The 22,821-nt window shown below is 43.5% G+C and overlaps 1 protein-coding gene across 13 annotated transcripts in view; it reads right to left on the minus strand.

The window, feature by feature from the left end:
* The window catches only part of Tenm4 (teneurin transmembrane protein 4), a 735,641-nt gene that overhangs the window by 190,473 nt on the left and 522,347 nt on the right, over window positions 1–22,821 (minus strand). For all 13 annotated transcript variants that reach the window (XM_040728397.1, XM_040728368.1, XM_040728396.1 and 10 more), the window contains 3 exons: window positions 13,064–13,234; window positions 6,216–6,430; window positions 4,549–4,759 (listed from right to left, as the gene is read on the minus strand). In XM_040728397.1, the coding sequence (XP_040584331.1) occupies window positions 4,549–4,759; window positions 6,216–6,430; window positions 13,064–13,234 (597 nt within the window). The remainder of the gene's footprint in view (window positions 1–4,548; window positions 4,760–6,215; window positions 6,431–13,063; window positions 13,235–22,821) is intronic.

A 22,821-nucleotide genomic window follows, 5' to 3' on the forward strand; every position in this document is an offset into this window, starting at 1 on the left:
CTTTGCTTTTAATTTTGGGCAAGTCATCTAACCACTCCAAACCTCAGCCCCTTCTCTTGTTAAGTTAAACTGAAGCTAAAATATCTCTCTCAAAGCTAGGGAGATAGATCAGTGAATAAAGTGTTTACCTTGCAAGGACCAAGACCTGAGTTCAACTCCCAGAATCTGCATAAAAAAGCTCGGGTATGGCAGTGTTAGGGCTTGATGACTAATTGATGAGTTCTAGGACAGGAAGAGACCTTGTCTCTCTCAAAAACAAAAATGGTGGATGGCACCTGAGGGACAACATCCAATATTATCCTTTGGCATGTATACTCACACATGTATACACACACACACACACACACACACACACACACACACACACAGAGAAAACACACAGACAAACACACACAGATATACACACACAGACACACAGATATACACACACACAGAGACACACACACAGACACACAGATATACTCACACATATATACACACACACAGATATACACACACACAGAGACACACACACACAGAGACACACACACAGAGACACACACACACACAGAGGCGCACACACAGATAAAACACACAGACACACACAAACACACACAGATATACACACACAGACACACACAAACACACACAGATATACACACACAGAGACACACACACAGACACACACACAGACACACAGATATACACACACAAAAATATACACACACACAGACACACACACAGACACACATATATACACACACAGATATACACACACACAGACACACACACACAGACACACAGATATACATACACACAGAGACACACACACACACAGAGACACACACACACAGAGACACACACCACACACCCTCTTTTCTAAGGCCGTTGTAAGTTACCTAAGAGTAAAGCATGGGCTCCAACACATGCTAGACATGCTTTAAGTATTTGATGAATAAATTAACCAATGCATATGCATAAACAAATGCAATATGAAAACTCGCAAGGGTTTGATCCAGGTGAGGAGGCAATGTGCTAAGAGTAAGGAAACTGAGCCCTGCAGCGAGGCTGATGTGCAATCACACCTAGTATTTCTTGCAGCAACTCTGAACCTCAACTTTCTCATTTGCAGCGGGGAGGGTAGTCTCCTCATGGAGTTACTGTAAAGTCCTAAGGAATGCATGTAAAAATCCTTGGCAACCTGCAAGAGGTGAGTTAAACTTTGCTGGTGGGATATGCTTAGCCAGTGGGATCCTGTGACTTCATTAACACTTGCAAGACTACTACTCCACAGGTGGAAATGGTCCCCCGTGATTCTGAATCTCCCCATGCTGGGGGAAGACTGTTGTTTTTGAAAACAGATGCCATGTTTTACTCTAAAACTAGCTTGGTTTCAGCGGGGGGGTGTGCAAGTGTATATGTCCAAGTGTGCATGCGTGCATGCATGCACGTGTGTGGCATGGACCCAGTTCAGTGAGAGCTCTGTCAGCATCAGGTCTCTGTGTGGAAATATTTGTATATACGGTTTGGAAAGTGCTTTTAGATATTTTTTCAAGGCAGAAGATAAACTCATTTAATTTAGAGTCATCAGCTGGATTGCATTAAATGGAGGGAGAAGCAAAATCGTACACAATGCAGCCATTTGTTAAACACAATTATTTCTCCCATTACTTAATTACAAGCAGACATAAATACACTAAATTCTGACATCTCAGGTCTTCTTGAATTCTCGATCTGTGTTTCAGCATGTAATGAAAGGAGGGTCATATTCCAATCTGTGTGTTAAGCAAACCCGAGAGTTATAATTGTGTATTGGGACCATAATGACTTCGCTAAAGCAAGACCTAAACTTTTAATTAACCTGCCAAGACAAATTACAGCTCACAGCTCACAGGTAACGATCACAGACAGCTGAGACTCAATGCCGGGGACTCTCGGGAAAGGGATTAATAGCAACATCAGAATCAGTCTGTTTTTGTATTAAAGGGAAAAAAACCCAGTGTTCATTAAACAATCACTGTAGCTTGAAGGGAGGCAGACAGGTCAGCAAGGCAGTGAGAGAAAATGGAAGGAGAAAGGAGGGGCACAGCACCCCAACCGCCTCCCTGTATTGAGTGTGTGTAGCAGCCCGCAGGTACCAGGCACATTTTACTTCTTCTTCCAGTCTTTACAACAGCGACTGCAAACTGCCACTTGAAACACATTTATCCAGACAGAAAAGGGGTGACCTGCCACTGACAATCACAGGGGCCACGTGGCAAGAGAGGGGAGGACTAGGAATCAGTTTTCATGGGGTGTTTGGGAGCTTTGTCAACAGGAAGAGGACAGGACTCCCCCATCTGCTCACAGAGTCAGGGTTTCTGAAGAAAGGGGCAGGAACATGAACTTTTACTTGTGGCCTCCGGTGATTCCTGAGGTGGACAGCACGAGAACGACCAAGACAAGCTCAAAATATGCACAGGGCATGGGCTCCACTGGGTGCTGCCCCCAACCTGCTGGAGTTGATTTTGCATTTTACTAGACCCTTGGATAGGTCTTCAATGCACTGATGTATAGAAGCATGATAAAACCTATTGGATCTAGCATACATGAAGGGGTTCAGGGACAGTTTTCGTCATACAGGTGAGAGAAGAGGAACTGGGTAAAAAGCAATACCATGCTTTAATATAACAGAGCAGGTTAGCAAGCTCCGACAAGCTAGGGGCTGGCGAAGGGGCATCCCACTATTTCCTTGCTGTTTTAAGATGCATATCCTAATTAAAACGGCTTTCTTTAGGGATTTAAATTAATAACCTTTCATATTTACACTCAGTTATTAAAACAGAAATCTGACTGCAAATGCTCTTTGCTCTGTGTAGGCCCAATACTATGTGCCTCCTAGTGAGCTGTGCTGAGGAGGAGTCAGGAGACACCATGGAACATGAGAATTATGTCCCTAAATCAAAGCCACCATATCAAGAAAGAAAATAAGCAGTGACTGCTGCCTAGAAGAATCTGAACAGTGACAGCTTGGATGTAGGTGCAGCCAGAGCCCAGACTCTAATGGCAGGGACTGGGAGCTGTAATGCTGAGCCCCCATCACCAATAGTTACTGAGACACAGCTTCAGGTTCTAGAATCTTAAGAAACCAAAAATAAGTGACCTGTAGGATGTTAAAAGCCAAGTTCATGACAGAGCTCCTGGACTAAGCCTATTTCCCTTTACACCACACAAGAAAATGCTCAAGAGGAAAACAACAGTATGGTAACTGCCAAGACCATGGCTGCTGAAGGGAACCTGGGCAGAGAAATGCCCATGCTTCTGCTTATTTCCTACCAACTAAGGGGCATTGCCCAAGGAGACTTGATGTTTATTGTGGAGACAGACCACACCTCTAGTCAAGAAAAACACAGAGGGACAGTTCCTTCATTTACACCAGGTGTTGGATGCCCACCCCATTCTTTGCCATCAAGGCAAAATGTTAAGACTGAATGTGTAGCAGAACCTTATTAACCATGCTCCATTTAACAGAAAGGCTTGCTCTGCCTCAATCCTAAGGGCAAAACTGCAAATAGGAGGAAAATGGGCTGAAAACAACTATCACTGATTAGGAGGGAGAATTGGGGTCTTTGAAGAATGTTGGAAACCTAGTACCAAACTGAGATATTTCCCTTCAACTCTGTTTCCCTTGTCAGAGAGACTCCCAGCCAAGGATCAAGAGCTTTCAGGTGCATCCTAAAGCATTTACCATACAACCGTCCCGTCTAGGACTTCCGGTCTATGTTCTGACTAAGTTCTAATTTCCTTCAAGGGTTTTTATTTCTAGACTGCATCCTAATGCTTCCAACAGAAGCTCAGAAAAATTCTTACTTGGAGAACTAAGACTATCTATTTGCAGACTGTGGCCACCTAAGGAGGATGCAAAATTTATGAGATGGAATATACTGGCAAAGACAAAAACGTCTTTTTCACAGGGGGGCAGGCTACCTGCACACATGTAGACTTTAGAGGTGGCCAAGGCCCTTTACAAGGCACAGGGAAAATGTTTCAAACTCATTTCTGATGCTAGGACTCACTCTCTGTTAGAGAACAGGACATCTCCATTCTCACTGAAACCCCAAGAGCAACTGTAGTCTGTTCTTCCCTCTCCTAGCTCTGCTGGCTTCACTCTCTTCCAGCTGTTTTCTTCTTTTCTCATCTGCCAGCACTTGTTGATTTCAAAAGTAAAACAAACCCCAACAAACAAGACCCAAATGACAAGCCAGTAAGTTAAACTAGGTGAGGCTTTAAAGACAGGTGGGAGACAAGGACCGATGAGGGAATCTGTGTCATCTGTGTGGCTTGCCACCCAGGATTCCTATCTCAATATCAGTTTTCCTCATAGCTCTTGAGAAGCATCTGGTGGTCCATGCATCACCCTTATCCAGCAACTGAGTCCATATTCAGCAAGTGTACTTGGGATGAATGCACCATGCTCAGAGTGGCAGCTATAGTTCTGGGCAAGAGAGATTCAATTTCAATACCTTGCCATCATAAACTCTTGCATCTATAACCTTCATCTCATTCACCATGGAGGGTATGGCTACTTACCAATGGTGGTGGTGAGAAAGGAAACCACTTCAGACTCCTTCCCATCATTGTAAAAGGCCAGGTGCCAGATTCCCGAATCCAGATACTGGATGAAACCGGTCTCATGGCTAGATGGGGGAACAGCACCCCGTGACTGGCGTTGGGGACCCTCCAGGCTCCTTGCCTCCTGGGTTAGGAGCCTTCTTCCATCCAGCAGCTCCACAAAGTCAAACTAAAGAACAAAGAGAGTAAAGTAAGCAACAGACTGACACCCCCACCTGCTAAGCTCCATGCAGGAACTCCCCTAGGGAATCTAGAAGGGAAGAAAGAGTCAGAAAGGGAAGCCAGGAGGGCAGATCAATCAAGTCCTCCCCAGATCTAGAGTCTTCATGATAACATTCTTCTAATTTTTTGTGACTGTGGCATAACTGACAACTATTCCTTGTCTTGTTTTGTTTTCATTTCCCTCAGCAGAAACCCAGACACTTGGTAGTCATTGGAGGATCATGCAAGTATGGATGGTAACCTTAGGGGTTTGGAACAGGATTGGAACACTAAGTGGAGTTAGGTTAGTCATGAACTAAATTGGTTTAGCTCAAAATTCCATCAGTAATTGCATGCTGTGTCAAACAGAAGTACTGATTGATCCAGGACTGTTGATTTGAGACTCCAGAAAAGTTCATCGTGCAGTGTGGACATCAGGTAGCTCTGCTCCCTCACTAGGAAGCACCCTGTGTAGCTACCTAGTTAGGTTTTAGTAGATGAAAGATGTTTATCTCACATAAGGCTGAGGCTGTGAAGGTCAGGACTGCACGGTGGTTCTGTGGTCCCCAGGGATCAGGATCATCTATGGCTCTGTGACCTGATCATTGGCTGTAGTGCTAAAACTTCACCAAAAGCTGGAGCTGAAAGGACTGCATATGGCCCTAAGATGTATGATGGGTGTTTACGGTTTTGATTATTTTAACTCCAAAGCTAGTATGTATTATGCATGTGTGCCTGTATGTAGAGGTTTCACGGACCCCTGTTCTCTTTGACTCATGACTCCTCCTGTTCTTATTTCTTTCTTTTCCTTCCCTCTTACTTTCTTTTGATGTCAAAGACTGAATCCAGAGTCCAGCATGCTAATCCCATGCTCTGTCCCTGAACTATACTCCTAGCTATTTGGCCATTATCTTTGTTTCTGGTACATGTGTGCAAACAAATGTGCAATCCTGAAGAAGACAGGGGGTGCAAGAGACAAGGAAAGTACTGTTTATTTTGAGCCAGCCTCTATGCTAAGGGCTCTATGAATGTTCTTTGTTATGAGAATTCTGCAGGGTGGTTACTGTTACTCCCCACTTTACAGAGGAAGAAACTCTCAAGGAGAGGATGGATCATGAACCCATAGCCAATGGCAAGAAGATTCATGCTCAGTGTGTGGTTTCTTCTCTAGGTCACATTGCCTGGGTACTGTAACTTAGGAGACAGGGTGATTGCAGGAAGGCAGCTGAGAGGTGTCCTAGAATTCTTTGAAAAAACTCCAGAAAGTTAACTCCACTCTTCTGGAAGGCAGGATGTTAGTGGGGCGAATGGAGGAAGATAACATGAAGTTCCCTTCAGGCTTTAGGACCCAGCTGGGTTTCTGACCTGGGTTAGGATCTGGGCTGGCTCCCATGAGGTCAATTTGTGTGTGTGGGTCTAGTTACCTGAGTATGGGAAGGAGGAAGTCCTTTTCTGCCATAAATTCCAACCAGAGCTGCTTTCCCCAAAGACACATTGAACTTCAGATGTACAGGGTGGTCTATGAACACCTGAGATCTCCAGAACGTTCCAGGAGGAATCTTCTGAGAAGCCCTTCTCCCCACGTCGATTTCTCCAGAATCTATGAAACTGTCCTCTGGAAAGAAACTACTTGGCTTTCCTACCAAGACATGGGGAAGGGAAGACAAATGCATTTTGGTTAGCCACACATGATATAGAACCAGTGTCCCAACATCCAGGACTCCATTCTGCTTTCACCCCGACAGAGTTCCGAAGCCAGTTCCCTGCCCCCCCCTCCTCCACATGAGTAAGATAGTCTGGAATTTTCTCCCAGTGATGCTCAAATTGTTTAGCTAAAATTATTCATTCTTCCAAAGCAGTATGGGTCCTCCCAAAGGACCATCTGTTTACTGCATAATGCCACAGCTTGTTAAGATATATTTTGATCCTAAAAATAATCATTGGTGGTCACACGAGAATAACTCTGTGATTTTGTGTGTGTGTGTGTGTGTGTGTATGTGTGTGTGTGTGTGTGTGTAAAGGCTGTATGATAAAGTAGAAAGGACAGAGGGAATTAGGTGTTGTCATTCAATTTTCAACCCTATAGTGGGAGGCATGATGAGAATGAAAAGAGGTATTTCATGTTTATGTGAAAATTGGCAGCCACATCATAAGTCTACACATGTGAGTAGGGGGTTGGGTTTGGAACAGGCTATGAATTGACAAAGATGGGGAAGAAATTTCTTAGGAAGGGAAGAAATGTGTTTGAAAGTGCTGTTGTATTTGTGTGTGTGTGTGTGTGTGTGTGTGTATGTGTGTATTATATTAAAATGGCTAAGGGAACTTAACAAGGATGAAATCTATAGAATACTTAGATATTAACCCAGCCACAAGGGGCAAAGGGCACTCAAGAACAAGCTCTCCTGCTCATCTCTATTGCCAATCTGCAGTGTCTGCTCTCTGGGGGTGCAACAAACCCCAAGAAGGAAGGTTACTTACCAAACTTCTTCTTCACAGTAATTAAACACACTAGCATATGAACTAGCTAAGCCCTAACATCCTGCCTTCTTAAGAGTGGGGAAGAAGCGGGAGGAACATTGGGAAGACCACCCTTAGGACCCCAAAAACCCCAAATCAAGTCAACAGACGCCATTGTATTTGTCAGTAGTAAACCTCCTGGGCATCCTGGCTCTAAGGCTTTTTGTGTGGTTAGAGATGCTCAAAGACTTTCTAAGACAACAAGAATCATTTGCAAAGAGAACACATTTGTGGAACTTTTTATAAAAAGCACTTGGAGAGAAGAAATTACTATGTCTCCCCACCCCCCAGCTTTGTAAGCCTCCTTACAAAGCACATTTGATGCTGAAATGGAGCTTGGCAGGGCATTGTTGTAGTCATAAAATATTTTACTGTTTTAAATAATAAAATTCAATTTAAATGTTAAACTTCTCCATATGTTATCATTCCCTTATAAACTCCTAGGCAGAAACATCAGGTTTTTAGTTTCAAACCATTAAATGTTATTTTAATTAAAAATGTGCCAACAAAAAAAAGTTAAAACGCACACTATCAATAAGAGTACCATGGCTATTCTATCATTAACATAGGAAAGAGTGTGCTTTTAATTCCGTATGGAAGGAATGTGCCCCAGACTTTTACCTTGAAAACGAAGACACACAAACCTCCACATTGTGAGTCACAAAACTTCAAAGACGGGAGCCCAATTCACAAAGTGTTAAGAGGGGAGAGAATTAGTCACACTCTTCTTCATCTGATCTGTGGGTTCCTAGGACTGTAACCCTCTTATTGTGCAAGTAGAAAGGGGTGCACCCTCAGCTTCAAGTTCTCAGGGGGAGGCAGAACTAAGGGGGTGTATAAAACAGAAGCATGGTGCATTCTGAACTTTTCACTCCTACGAAGAACTCAGAGAGAAGCACAAGACTGATAATTTGAGGGCAGGTTTCCTCTGACAGGAGGGAGGCGTCCCAGCTGATGGGGCTAGGGCACTGTCTGCACTCTGGTGTTCTTGTGTCTCTGAATAAAGAATGGAAAACTGCCCCCTCGTTTTAGCCAGCAGGGGTCCTTTTCTCCATAGCAAAGGGGAGAGCATAATGTAGGATGTGGCCTTATGGGCCAGGATGGGTCAGAGATACCCTTCAAACCTCAGGCAGCATTCTTAGGCAGGGTTATGTGGTTCTTGCTCCAATAAAGTGACAGAAGGGGATTTTTCTTTCATTGCACTTTCCAGTGGCTCAAGGCTGTGGGTCAGGGGTGAAGGAAACACTGTCTCCACACTGAACCAATTGTTGGCGTGGCTTGCCGGTTGAGAGGAAAGAGTGAACAACTTTTTAAAAAAGATTTATTTATTTTTTATTATGAATACAACATCCTGCCTCAGTGTCTGTCTACACACCAGGACTCATTATAGATGGCTGTGAACCACCATGTGGTTGCTGGGAATTGGACTCAGGACCTCTGGCAGAGTAGTCAGTGCTCTTAACCTCTGAGCCATCTCTCCAGCCCGAGTGAAGAATTTTTACCAACTTTAGTTCATGGGGAAGAGGCCTCTGATTGCCAGGGTTGGGTTGGGGCTGGAAGAGCAAAACCAAACAAACAACAAACAAAAACCCTTCCTTCTTGCCTTAAGGAAAACCCATCCTGCCTTGGTCTGCCCAGATCATAAGATTTCTTATTGTTAATTCTGATCACAAAGCATGAGGACTTGAATATAAAATGTCCCACTGCAGAGTGATAGAGTGAAAAGTAGAGAAAGAATAGGCTAAGATTGGTAGAGGGGACATATTCTGTATATAAAATTCACCTCTTCATGTACATTCTGGAAGAAAACAGATATTAGTAGAAGCAATAGTAGTGAAGGTAGAGGTTAATGAGTTCCAGCCATATCAAGAGCCTTCATTTACATCAGTTCTGTTGATTCTCATAGCACTAGAAACTTCTCTACACTGAGTCTCTGAATGCTGGAGAAACCAGTTGGAGATGAAATCACTTGAGAAACCTCTTTACCTCTTAGATATGACTTCTCTGAGGATTAATTAAATGATGAATTAAATATCTGAACAGACACTCTCAGTGGTGACAGGGTGCACACACCTCTTAAAGAGCAGCAACTCATGGAGTTCCCGGGGTAAATGTCAAGACTTAACCAGCTAGATCCTAGGTACTTTGTGGTACACCTGGGTTTGAAAGTTGATCAGTTTTATTAATTAGGAAGCTGTAAACAGGCCTCGGAGTAGCCATGGTCTGGAGACAGTTTCAAGAAACACACTGGACCACTATTAGGTATCTCTAGGCCTTACTAAGTGGTACAAAAAGCTTGGCTTATACCTTATCCCTCCCAACAACATGATTCAGTTTCACAGGACAGAGTCCATTGATAACCATTTTTTTCTTTGTAAATTTATAAAGATTCGGACTTCCTAGAGCAATGCTGTGCAAATATGCAGTCGTGTCATTAAAAAAAAATCTCTCAACAAACCACTGAAATGGTTGGCTAGCTCCATCAAATGAGGACAATTAGGACGAACTAGAATCCCCATGCTTTCCTGACCAGAGACCCATCTATCCAGGTTTTAAATTTCTAATCAATTAACAATCCCCCTTCCTTTTTTTAATTCTTCTCAATGCAATAGATTTCACAAAGAATCCCTTAGTTTCCTTAGCAACTGTTTGAAATTTATTTGGTTATCAAAATAAACTGCTCCATTTTGGAGAGCCCAGCTGAGCCCGTGTGCAGCAATTTGCATGGTTCAAACTGATAGGCAATTTTTATTCTATTGCAAAGAGAAAGCATTATCCATTGCCACCAAGTCAACTGTCAGAAATGCTTGTTTATTCAGTGATTTGCCCCTTCCCCATTAATGCAAACACAAGGTCTTGCATTGTTGCTTCAGGAAGCTACAACATTTGCTTTCTGTCCCATGATGACCCTGAAATGGTTACAGCCGCTTTGAAAATACAGTATAAATTATACTTTGATGTTATTCTCACAGACATGACAAACACAGTACTGGGATTATCATGTATTTAATTCATATAGATAAAAAGATATACTTTAGAAATACTTTCTAAATACCACGAACCTTAGGAGGACCCATGAGGGGAAATATTAATTAGTATATATCTCTAGGATCCTAGTGTCTGAAGTGGAATAGCCCCACACTAGGTGGACAAGATAGGGCACACCAGCTGAATTGATGACCTGTCTAAATGAGTGACTCCCCCCTACTGGGCTCTGAGAAGAGCCATTGTTCTACAGGCAAGAAAACTAAGGCCAAACAGATGAGGTAACTGGTATAAGTTAACAGGACAAATGAAAGGCTGGGTTGAGAACCACATCTTGGGCTGTGTGGCTCCAAGGCACATTCACCCCCTTTTAATCACCTCATACTACTACTCCCACCATCATGGTGCAGAGACGCTAATCTTAATTCTGTAATTGATTCTTTTCCCTGATACCATCAGAAGGAACCAGAAACGCTCCCTCACAGTGCAGTTAACATTTTCATTATTGAGATAAAGTCTAAGGAAGCAGAGGTTTATCAACACAATTGAAAACAGAAACTGAGTAGACATTGGTTTGACTGGGGAAGAATCACGTGGTCTCCCACAGACTGTAGGAAGCTTTTCCTCTGCTTTTCAGGCACATGTATTTTTTTTCTCACAGTAATTGCTCCTGCTGCTGACTGTTTTTCAGTACTGCCCTGCATTTAAGGGGTTTATAAACAGGATTTCCATTTGCATCAGTAATGACAGATAATCCCTTTAAGCAAAAATACTCCAATTAAAATAAGCCAATAAGGCAGTGCAATTTTATGTTGTCTCTTATCTACACCTCCTGCTTCTCCGGAAAAACTAAAGAGAACCCAAACAACCCACAAACTAATTTCATTAGAGTGGAAGATTTCAGATAGATTTAATTCCTGCTGAAGGAATGTCTGTTAGAGATCATGGTGGGAAGAAACTACATTAAGTTACAGGAGATCCTTCTCTAAGTCCATGATGGATAATGACATTTTAAGTGTGTTTTCACAGGCTTATCTAAAGACAGCTGTCCCTTTATGAGTCTTCACTGGTGACACTAGACAGTATAAACTTGTGTGAGCATTTTAAGACACCAGCAGGACCATGGACAGTGCCACCTTGGTTTCAAAGACCCCCTAAGAACATTCCTTAGTCCTATGATTCTTTCAGAAATTTCACCTGTAGAATTTGCAAGTTGCAAGGTACCCCGTAGAGAACCTACAGCCCAGAGATTTTTGAAGAGGAGGAAAGTGAAGCCTAGAATGCATGACTCAGGGGACATGCTTAAGCTTACATCATAGTGTCTCCTTACATCACACTGACTCCTCTAGTGGCCCCAAACATGCTACATGCTACTTTCTTCCCTACCCTGTTGCTAGGCAAAGGGGCATACATTATTCAATGTTTTAAGTTGTAAAATCTTTAAAAGAGAAGAGGCCTGGCCTTTCCTCTCTAAGTAGTGGGTAAGCATTTGAGTTTGATTCCTTCAGAAGTCTCCACATCTGTTGATTGTGTCCATTGGTCAGAAGCTGACTTTGAACTTCTGGATCATCATTGCAGAGGTCATGAAGAGGTACTTTGAATAACTGATGGCTGGAAGGCCAATTTTTGAAAGGATACAGAGATCCAAAAGGCATGGCCCCTGAATTAAGTGAGGAAAGAGGAAACTTGGTATGTGCTGTAAAGGTAGAAGCCATGACCACTTAACTGACTGGGGAAGATCAGAACAATGCTGCAGATCACAGCAAATACAGAAGGGAAGGTTACTGTACCCAAAGGACAATGGGCTGGCCTGTGAGCCTGCATATCTTTCCATTTTTGGTGAGCTTGAGTCACCCTTGACTGACAGTAAAGGAAGTTGTGGCTATGAATTGTTATACAGACCCCTGAGAAATTCAAAACATGGATCTGTGGATTCCCACTCGAGAATGCCAAACCCAAACAAAATGTCACCACCACTTCCATCATGGATAGAAATATCTTTGCCTCATTGTACAACAGGATTTCACATCCGTATCGTTTTTGAGGTCCTGTAACCATGGAGGTGGGTCAGGTGGGGAAACTCATGGAGGGAGTGAGAGACCTCAGGCCCCAGATCTGAGTTCATATACTTAATCCCAAGATCTGTGGGTCAAGTCACTTCATGTGGTCATTTGTGCTTGCACCTAGAATGGACATAACCACTTCACAGGGTTTCTTTGAGGTTGACTTGAACAATGAAATGACCTTAGTAAGAAGTTTTGATACAGACGCAGTGAGTAAACACTAATGCTTGTTGCTTTTGCAGGTGAGGAAGCTGGGCCAGATTTACTAGTGACTTCTTCCAGGTCACTGGGGTGGGCTGATCATCTGAAATGTTTCCATTGAGACACACGGTCCAGAAGTCTTTTCACTGGAACACACTACCCCCTACCATGTCCCACACATGACTCTTAATCCCACAGGGCTCCCCAGGAGTGCTCCCCCTGACCCCACACAAAGATGGACAGCTGCCAATGTGAATGCCCCTAATGCATCCTTGGAAGCATGGGATGGGATACTGCAGAGCGCCATGGGTCCTTCTGAACCCCACTCTGAGCTCACACTGACAGGGAATTGTGATGCAGACACAGATAGACCGCAGCCAGCATGGAGTGAAGAGGATGGAGGAAGCATGAGCCGTGAGTCAGGTACATGATGTGCGTGATGGAGGCCTTCTCCATTCATAGGCAGACACAGAGGACTCACAACACGGACAACGCAGCAACCCTACCTTCTGTGGCTCCTTTGCCTTTCCTGTCAGGGTTCTCTAAGCCAGTGCCCCCTGAGGGATACAGGGAGACGTCCGTTGGCACAGGCCAACTGCTGGCTGTGTCCTCCGTGATCTCATACATCTGCCCTTCCATCGGCTGCAGGTGCCAGTTTAGGCCAAACAGGTGCATGGCTGTGGTGAGCAATGAAAAAAGTCATCTTTTTCTGCTGGAGGTGGAAATGGAACTCCCAAGCCACAAGGAAAGGGGGTCTGGGATGGGGAACACAGACCCTCAGTTCAGTTCAACACCAGTCCCTGGAGAGAGAGTGTCAGGCCCTGCAGGGGGACTCGGGACACAGAGATGATCAAGGTTTAGAGCTTGCCCTCTGAGGGGCTCACAGTCTGGTGATGTTGGGAGTGGATGAAGGAAGTCAGAGTTTCAGGAGGTCTTGACCTTTTTCTTCAAAAGAGAAATGACAATCTAGAGGGGAGAACTGCAGTTTGTATCACAATGGATTATTTCCTTAATAGAAAAATAACACCCACAAATCAGTAAATTTTAACAATGGAGTAGAAAAATAGGCATAGGATATGAATAGACAGGTGACAGAATGGGAAATACCAAGGGCTCTTAATCGTGTGAAAAGGCTCCTAACATCACTCACTGTGAAAGAAATCTAAGTTAAATTCTGAAATATTATTTTTCACATATGCTTTGGCAAAGATAAAAAGGGATGAAAATACTATGTTGGCAGAGGGTGGGAAGCAAGCAGCCGCACACTTTGCTGGTGTGAGCATGTGATAAAAGCCATAAAATTAAAATATATTCACCCTCTACCCTGGGACTTCAAGGTCTCAATTCTAGAAAATTCTCCTCTGGATATACTCACACATCTAATAAATCATATACAAACAAAGTTACTCATTACAGCATAATTTTAATAGCAACATTTCATAAACTATTCCACTAAGAGGACAGTTAGGGTCTATCCACACCACACAATAGCACAGATCATAAATAGACTGAGGAGGCTTTTTATGTGATTTTTTTCTGGAAGAAAAACATAACCTACAGAAAAATGCATTTGGCATACTGCTTTTGGCTTTAAATTGTATAGAGTATCTGCAAGGACATGAAAGACAGTCATAACAGCAGGTGCTCCCCATGATGCAGGGCATAGTAAGGGGAAGATGCTCTATACATCTTCATTTTGTACCATGGACATTTTTTCTGGCTTTAAAAATAGTTTTCCCAAATAGCAAGCTACCACTTAGTCTGGTGCAACAATCTAGAAGATGCCAGAAGACAACCAAGAATGAACACGGAAATATACAATGTTTGAGAAGGCTGTGAAGGCTGTTTCCAAAAAGATTTGCAATCTAGTGTGTGACAGCTATGTGAATGTCACTTTGGAAATCAATAATTATCTGTTGACACAGGCATAGCGATGCACACCTATAACCCCAACAGTGCACACCTATAACCCCAGCTGAAGGGGCAGACCATGAGGGGGAAAATCTAAAGAGAAGGGAGGCCACTCTGCTCCATTTGGTGAGACTTTTTCTCAAAAACAAAATGTAAGGGCCACGAAGATGACTCCACTGGTAAAAGAAAGCACTTGTTACTCAAGTCTGATGACTTGAGTTCAATCCCTGGAAGCTGCCAAAAGCTGGTGTCTGAAGTGTACATAGTGGCAAAGATAACAAAAGAAATTCTGCGTCATCAAAGTGGAAGGAGAAAACAAACCCCTAAAAATTGTCTGATGTCTGCTTGAGTGTATATGCCCATACTCACACATTACCACACTACACACACATACATAGACACACACAGAGACACATACACACATAGACACACACATCACTGACAAGGCTCAAGTCTTGTTTCATTTTGTGGGATGAGTTTTGGTTTCAGGTGTGTGTGTGTATGTTTGTGTGTGTGTGTGTGTGTGTGTATGTGTGTACACATGTGTGCGTGCTTTCAGAATGCTCACTCTGGCTTTCACATATGTATCAAGCTTTCACCTTCCTGGATCCCACACCACGCTCTATGTAGTACCTTTAGCTCATTGATGAAGCTATTTTTAAAGGTCCTCTGTGGCAGACTCTGGAGAGTTAGTATCTATTCAGACAGCCAAAGCCCACAGTAAAGCAGTGAAGACAGATGGATTAGGAAGTCCACTCAGAAGGTCAAGGCGCAGAGGACTGGGTGACTGAGAAGAAGGACCACAGAAATACAGGGAGGATCTACAGAGATAAGTCCATGGAATGATACTTATTACCTACTGTGTGTGTCTGTACACATTATGTTTAATTCTCATGGCAACCTCATTAGACCCAAATTTGAGAGGATGAACAAATATTAGGTCTTAATACTAATTAATTAAAAATTAATCAGAAAGTTAGTTGAAACTACAATATTTATGAGACAATGACTGAGATGTTTTACTATGTACCAGACACTGTGTTAAAGCTAATTGGAGCAATGTATACTTGGGCTTTCATGATAACCCTAAAAGGTTAATCTTTATAGCCAGATGTTATAGATGATCAAGTGAAGGTAAGGGGCAACTGACATGTGCAAGGTTATACGGACAAGAAGAAGCAGAGTCTGGGCTAGAGGCCAATCTTCCCAGACATAAAAACTCACACCAAAAATCAGTCTTTCTGCTATGGAACTCAGTCTCCACCCACTTAGCTGCTGCCTCTTATCAGCTCTGTTTCACAAGGTGGCCCTATGAGGACACCTCTTCCTAGACACCAGACAGCCTCATAGGACTTTACATGCTATAGATACATTCACAGATCTATACAGCCTTTAAGTCACAAAGCACTGTAGAGGAACCTGGCACACACAGCTCATTCTTGTGACTCCAGGTCCATATTCAAATCATGTAGGGGACAGGCACATGCTTAATTTAGCCAGGAGGTTGCCATTTGGTGACAGTAGGGAGAATGCCCTTTTGCTTTTGCTTTGGTTTCTGTGATGTGGGACCAGAGTAAGCAAACTGATTCTGAACCCTCCTTGTTGCTTCCTAGCTGCAGTAGTATGATCTGAGAAATGGAGAAATACATTCTGTAGTGTTTTTAGTACTGAAATGGTGGAGTACCGTGTCAGAGGGGCACTGTATCAGAGGTGTATACCATGTCAGTGAGGTACTGTATAAGTGCTATACCATGTCAGAAGTGCTTCATGTCAATAATGTAGCATGTAAGGGAGATGCCAAATCAGAGGGCTATGTCGGTGGAGTACCTTGTCATGAGAGTACAATGATTAGTACCATATCATCAGTGGAATACCATGTAGCAAGGTATTTTGTCAGGTGTACATAAGTACTGTATTTTCCTAGGCGTTAGATTTGCGCTGTTGATAATAACAGTGATAGGGACAACAGCAGCTCCCACTGACTAAGCACCTTTGTAGCCAGGAGCACAGTGCCAGGTGCTTCGCCCTGCTTTCCCCTTCTGAGTAATGGTGACAATAAGGAGACGGTTAGCTTGCCTGCAAGGAAGGAAACTGCTATCCCAGGTTGAATTAGCTCACATTGCTACTTACCTTCCTACTGTTTTAATCTATATATTGGCAACTCCAAAGGTAATGGAGAACTTCCTTGAACTACACACAACTCAGATGTACACCATTAAAGGAGCAGCGCTTCTTCCCCCATTAGAGTCAATTATCTTATCTAAGAGTGCCAAGGGCTGTCTTGTTAAAAGGTCACAAGAATTAACTAATTCTAGAATGAATAGAATGCTCACAGCTCTGCGAAGAGAAACATTTTTATTGTCAGAGCTTTCTCTTAATTTTAGGAAGCTACAAAGGTAAGCCTTTCCTTTTAAAAACCAGGCAGGGTTATTTATGGATGGGTGGCAGGGCAGAGTCTCAGAGATGAATCCGACTCCCAAATCCAGGGCCCCAGGGGAGTTAGTAGGGTATGACAGTCCACAGTGGGGGAAGTATACAGTGTACAGGGGGCTGCTGACATCTTATCTTCTCTGTTCTGCCCCCTTGGTAGTAACAGAGGCCCACACAGTTGTGCGGGTGACAGGTAGTCTCTGTGACCTGTGGAAGAGGCCCCTGTGAAAGCAAAGGTCCATCCAAAACCACTAGTGACTGATTACCCAGAGACTGGGCCACCCTGGAATGACAATGGAGGACAGTGATAGGGAAAGGACCCAGGTCACTAAGATGGAACTGAGGAGAAATAGCTTGCTACCATGCATGGTATAGCCTATTGGTGTAATAGTGCTAAGTCTGTTACAGGGATAACTAACCACTTTCTGTTGGGATTCAGGCCCCATAGGCAGGAGAGAATTCACACTGGGCACTATAAGCCTCATAAGAAGTCTAGGGCTAGGAGGACATAGGCCTTAGTTGGGAAGGTACTAAATGGACATGATGTGCCTGTGAAATTGCCTTCTGAATTATTATGTCTATGCCCATAGATTAGTGCTGTGGGTAGCTTTGGTCAGAGATATGTTTTTAAACAGTGCATGGTTATAACTGCAGAGATTCATAACTGGCCAGAGTGCTGAGAATAAGTGACTGCTGAAAATGCTCAGTCATACATGAGATACCTTTATTGCCCTCTCCAAGACTCAGAAGACAGGAGCACAAGAGCAGAAGGATTGGGTAGCATGCTGTAGAATGCTACCTTCTGGTCATGACCTGACCTTTGTACTCTTCAACTCACAGCTACTAGGATGGAGCCTATCAATGTCTAGTCATGGAGCAGGGTGGGCCTCCCGAGCGAGGCTCCACCCACCCCTGAAGATCTATAGACAATTAATGGCTACTGGTGTGAGAGACACTTTCTGGTAAGGTGGTCATGCTTCTGTAAGTCATATTTCACCTATATATAGGTATATCTAATGAAACTGTTTGGGAATCATTGGAAGGTGAGAATTACAGACATGGAATTTGATGAGGCAGAGGTCAATGAGCAATAGCATCTTGAAGTCAAAATGAAGAGGACCTTTATTAACCTACTATCAGTGGTCCCAAACAGAAGTCATGCTAGTAAGCCCTCAGCTCTGTCACTGTCCAGTCTGGCAGGTGGTGAGTTTTTTACAGTCTTGGGTGACGGAAAGGGAAGAGAGAGGAAGAGAAATAGTCTGCCCTCCTTGGCTTTCTCTAACAGATGGACAGGAACACAAACACACACACACACACACACACACACATACACACACACACACACACAAAGCTCAGTCAGGAATTTGGTCCTTGGAATTCAGACGCTATAGCCACCACCTGATTGCTGATAGTCATTCAAGTCACAACTGTATCATTTGAAAGTGTGCTCCATGGCCAACAACTTGTGTATGTCATTCAGCCTGGTTCTCATGTAAAAAGTGGGTTGGGGAACATTAGTGAAGAATATATATATACAACGGTATTGAATGGAAGCTGAACTACAAGGATCTTTGAATTCCTGAAAAAGGCTATGGTAAGCTACCTACCAAGACCAGACAGCAGAGCTGTACTAAGGGTGAGGCAAGTTTCGTGTTCTTCCTCTTTCTACATTTTACTTTCAGTTGAAGATACAGGCCACAAAATAAAGGGTGAAATGAGTGTTCGAGGGTAGGGGCTGATGGAGCCACTAAATGATGGGGCTCTACTCTAAAGTTACCCCCTCCCCTTTGAAGCTGTGTAAAGCAGTGAATGCAGTTGGCCAAATATTCTGAAAGTAGCAACTATGGATTTAAAAAATAATAAAAGAAGCCAAGAAATATAAGTGATCCTCCCTAGACTGCTAAGATGGACCAAACCATTCAGATAACATTATTATTACATCATATCATGGTATGATATCATAATTATTGTATTCTTCATTCTCTGAAGAATGAAGAGTAGCCACCCACCAATGTACATCACAGGATTATGTAAATTACACCCTGTACCGTATATTTATAACGAAGGTGCAAATCCCTGCTCAAGTATACAGAGAGTGACCTAGATAAGAAACTTGGTTTTCCCATTAGACTACTTGTAATTCAATGAAAAGGTGACAAGATGCTTGAAGAGTTCAGAGAGAAGCTGTGGAGAAGTAGCAAGGATCACAGGATCATCCACATTGAAATGTTAATGATTTCTAAAAGCCAAGAGCCAGGGTGGGAAAGTTCAATCGCTCCAGCTCTGGCCCATCTGATCCTGGGGCTGACATTTTCCTGTCGCCTTTTCCTGCCCAGTGAGACATGAGTGATGGCTCAGAAAGTGCAAGCTTTGTCCTGACATTTGGAAAAAAAAAGGGCTCCATTGATGTTCAGACACATGGAAGGTGCCCTAGTACCCACCCCAGAAGAGGCAATTAACAAAGTCACAAAGCCAGTGGCAAATAAGGCAGGGAAAAGAGGGTGTGCAACTCAGTGCAGGAACCCACTTGCATTTGTTCTGGAACAGTGTTTATCCAGGGAGAGAGTGGAGATAGTTATAACTGCAAGTAATTGTTGATCCAAGTAGCATTTAAAAATAAATTTTATTTATTTTTATCTGTATGGCTATTTTGCTTGCATGTGTATCTGTTTATCACTTGCATGCTTGGTGCCCTTGGAGGCCAGGAAAGGGCATCAGATGCCCTGAAACTGGAGTTACACATGGTTATAAGTGGTCCCGTGGATGCTGGGAATCCAACCTCAGTCCTCTGAGCCATGTCTCATCAAGCTGGCTACCTGCTTTTCTGTTTTCATGTTCACATCTGGGATTTTTGTTTGTTTAAATACAGTCACTGCTATGAAATTGAGGTCACTAGATGTTCTGACTTGTGGTCTTCCAAGGAGAGAAAAATAACAATATCAATATAAAACAAGGTGTCCTGAAAAGAATACAGCTGTGCTGGAGGTTCTGCAGACTGACTGAACATAATTTCATTGGTTGAAGAGAGTTGGAATGCTGCAAATCTAGGGTCAATATTACATTGGGCTGCCTTCAGTCTCCTTTATTATGGCTGCTGTGTGTGATTTACTCTCCTTTCAGCATCAGGTAAACTTTGAGATATAGTACCATAGTCAGACACTGGAATCCACCAACACCAAAGCCAAACTATCAATGAGCATCTGGGACCTGTAGGAAATCACCCTGCTTTGCTGTAAACTACCTGGTATCCCCACAAAGTATCTGGCAAACTCATTGATCTATGACTTCCTTTAGTTTGGTGAATATGAGGATTTCCTTAAACTGTGTTCAGAGTAGAACATGTCACTAGAACCATCTGAATCTGAATTCCCAGGCCATGGTTGCCATATTGGGCTCTGGATGAGCTACTTCTTACTGGCTTCACACCAACACCAGTAACGACAGAAAAGGCAAAACCATACAACAGAAACAGCAGCTTTTCATCTCCCAGCCTACATTCCTGCTTTTCCTATGAAGCCACCACCAAGAACCCAGTGACACAGAGATGTGCCTGGCAGTGTACCAGGAGAGGAACTAGAACTGGCCTGGACCCCTGACACAGCAAACTGGTTAAGGTACAGGCACTACACACATGGCAGACACTATAACAAACATCAGTGATAACTCACAATGAAGAAGATGTTTGAAATGTAGTGTTGACAAGGGCAGCAAGGCATAAAACTGCATTTTTTTTTCTGGCAGTGCTTCTGTTTGTACTTCCCTATCTGCATAGAACAATCAACAAGAACCAGGCAGGGTGGTGCACACCTTTAATCCCAGGCTGATCTCTTTGAGTTTGAGGCCAATCTGGTTTACAGAGTGAGTTTCTAGGACAGCCAGGACTGTTACACAGAGAAACCCTGTCTTGAAAAAACAAAACAACAACAACAAAATGAACAAAGTAGACATAAAGGACACCAGGATGGTAGGCTTGTAGATACATTCTGTTCTCTGGTTCCCTAGAGCATGTTTGCACTATTCTAACATATGAGAAAAGGTTCTGTAACTACATCTCTAGCAAGACAAAATTGCTCTAAGGGTGATAGAGCAAGAGGGAAGAGGCAAGGGGAGTTATACCGGGTTAGCAGGTAAAAATGGAGGCTCAGACAGGCTCGGTGACTTCAAAAGGCACACAGGGATGTGATGGGAAGGCATTTGAATCCAGATCTTTGTGGCTTCAAAACTCAGACTCTCATTTATCATCTTCTGATGAGTTACAAAGGCTGAAGTTAAAACAATAACAACAAAACAATGCAAATGTGTGCTGCAAGCAGGGCTAGGCTGGATCTTTGGGGCACTTCAAGAGCAATCCTTTTTAATCCCGACTGTTATAATCAAAATCACATGCATGTTGGATTGTAGCCAAATGCAGGGTGGGGTCTACCCAAAGTACAGTGCCTGGCCATTTGCTGGTATCCTGACTTTGGGCAAAAGTCTTAGCCTCACTCACCCTTAGTTTCCTCCTCTTCAAAATGAAGCTTGCAACACCCATCCCAAAGGATCAAAGAGATAATATGTAGCATCATCATAGAGTGGTCCCTAGCACATACATGGAAGCTGTCATAACCTCTGTCACTTGATATTTCGCCATCCTGAGCTCCTGCACTTTCTGAAGAGTTAAGCCTGTTCTGTTGCACCCGCTGTTTTTCCTTCTTTCTCTGTATTCCTCATGACTTCCCTGCCACACCATCTGCAGGTTCCTTCTAGCTGCAGGCGCTCTCTTGTTCCCAAGAGTTGACAGACTTTGGGCACAGAACGAGAGTTATTTGTCCAACAGATAAAACAGCTTTTAAGGGGAGAATTGCTATAAAGCAAGCTGACAGGATCCCACCGGTGACGACGTGGGGCTAATTTTAAAGTAAGTAAATACACTGCTTCCCCTCCTGTCTCTGGCTAGAACGTGACTGCAGCAATCAGGGCTACAGTCCCTCACTCACAGAGGCACTGTTTCTGGAGAATGGACCCTGGCACCATGGATCTATTCTGCACTGTGTAGTACTGGGGAGAAGGCCACTTTTGTGTGGCAAACATGTGAGCCCATGATCAATACGATGCCCTTTTAACTGGAAGGCACAGAGAATCAGTGAAAGGCAAGCTGAAGATAAAAGGAATCAGAATGTTAATTTGCACAGAAATTCTTACTGAAACAATGGTAGACCCCATGCAGGCTTTACCAAGACCTTGTCCATGCATTCCTAATGAAAGGGCTGACCTGCTCTCCCCAACCTTTCAGCTCGCCTTAGCCTCATTATCTAGTTTTTCCATCAGTTGCCAACAATGCACTTTCTACCGTGGGGCAATGGCACTGGTGTATGGTGATGGCCAGACTGGCCTCTGTGGTCAGGGACGTACAGCTGCTTCTTCAGTGTTGACACTCCAGTTGTGGGGTGAGTTCCCTTTCTGCTGCAGTTTCCTTATCCCTAAGATGGTGGCACCAACACCTACCTTCCACAGGATGGAATGTACTGCTTGACCTGGGCTTGGTGTGTACTGCAGTGTGGTTCACACCATCATGACTGTTTTTGTGGTGTGTCAGGTTTGTCATGAAGAGTAATAAGGATGATGAGAAGAGTTAAGAGGCCTGGGATTTTAAAATGGGGGACGGTTGCTACCCTGACTGTTTTGCTTTGGAGACCTACCAGCCCTTCAAAGAACAGCTAAGCAGACTGCTGCTTGGCCAATGCATTTGTGGAGGGATCCAGGCAAGAACTGAACCCACATCTTCAGACTACGCTTTGAGCTTTTTCTATTAAAAGATCCAGTTCTGAAGACACAAAGAAATCAGCCCTGTGTGAGAGCAGAGAGTCTCACCAGGCACCACTTCCCAGACTAAAGGAGGAGTGCAGCCCAGTGTCCATACCTTGGGCAATGGGTCCCAGCCCAG

The sequence above is a fragment of the Mesocricetus auratus genome, unplaced genomic scaffold (genome assembly GCF_017639785.1).
Source record: "Mesocricetus auratus isolate SY011 unplaced genomic scaffold, BCM_Maur_2.0 Super-Scaffold_4256, whole genome shotgun sequence".
Taxonomy (NCBI): Eukaryota; Metazoa; Chordata; class Mammalia; order Rodentia; family Cricetidae; genus Mesocricetus; species Mesocricetus auratus.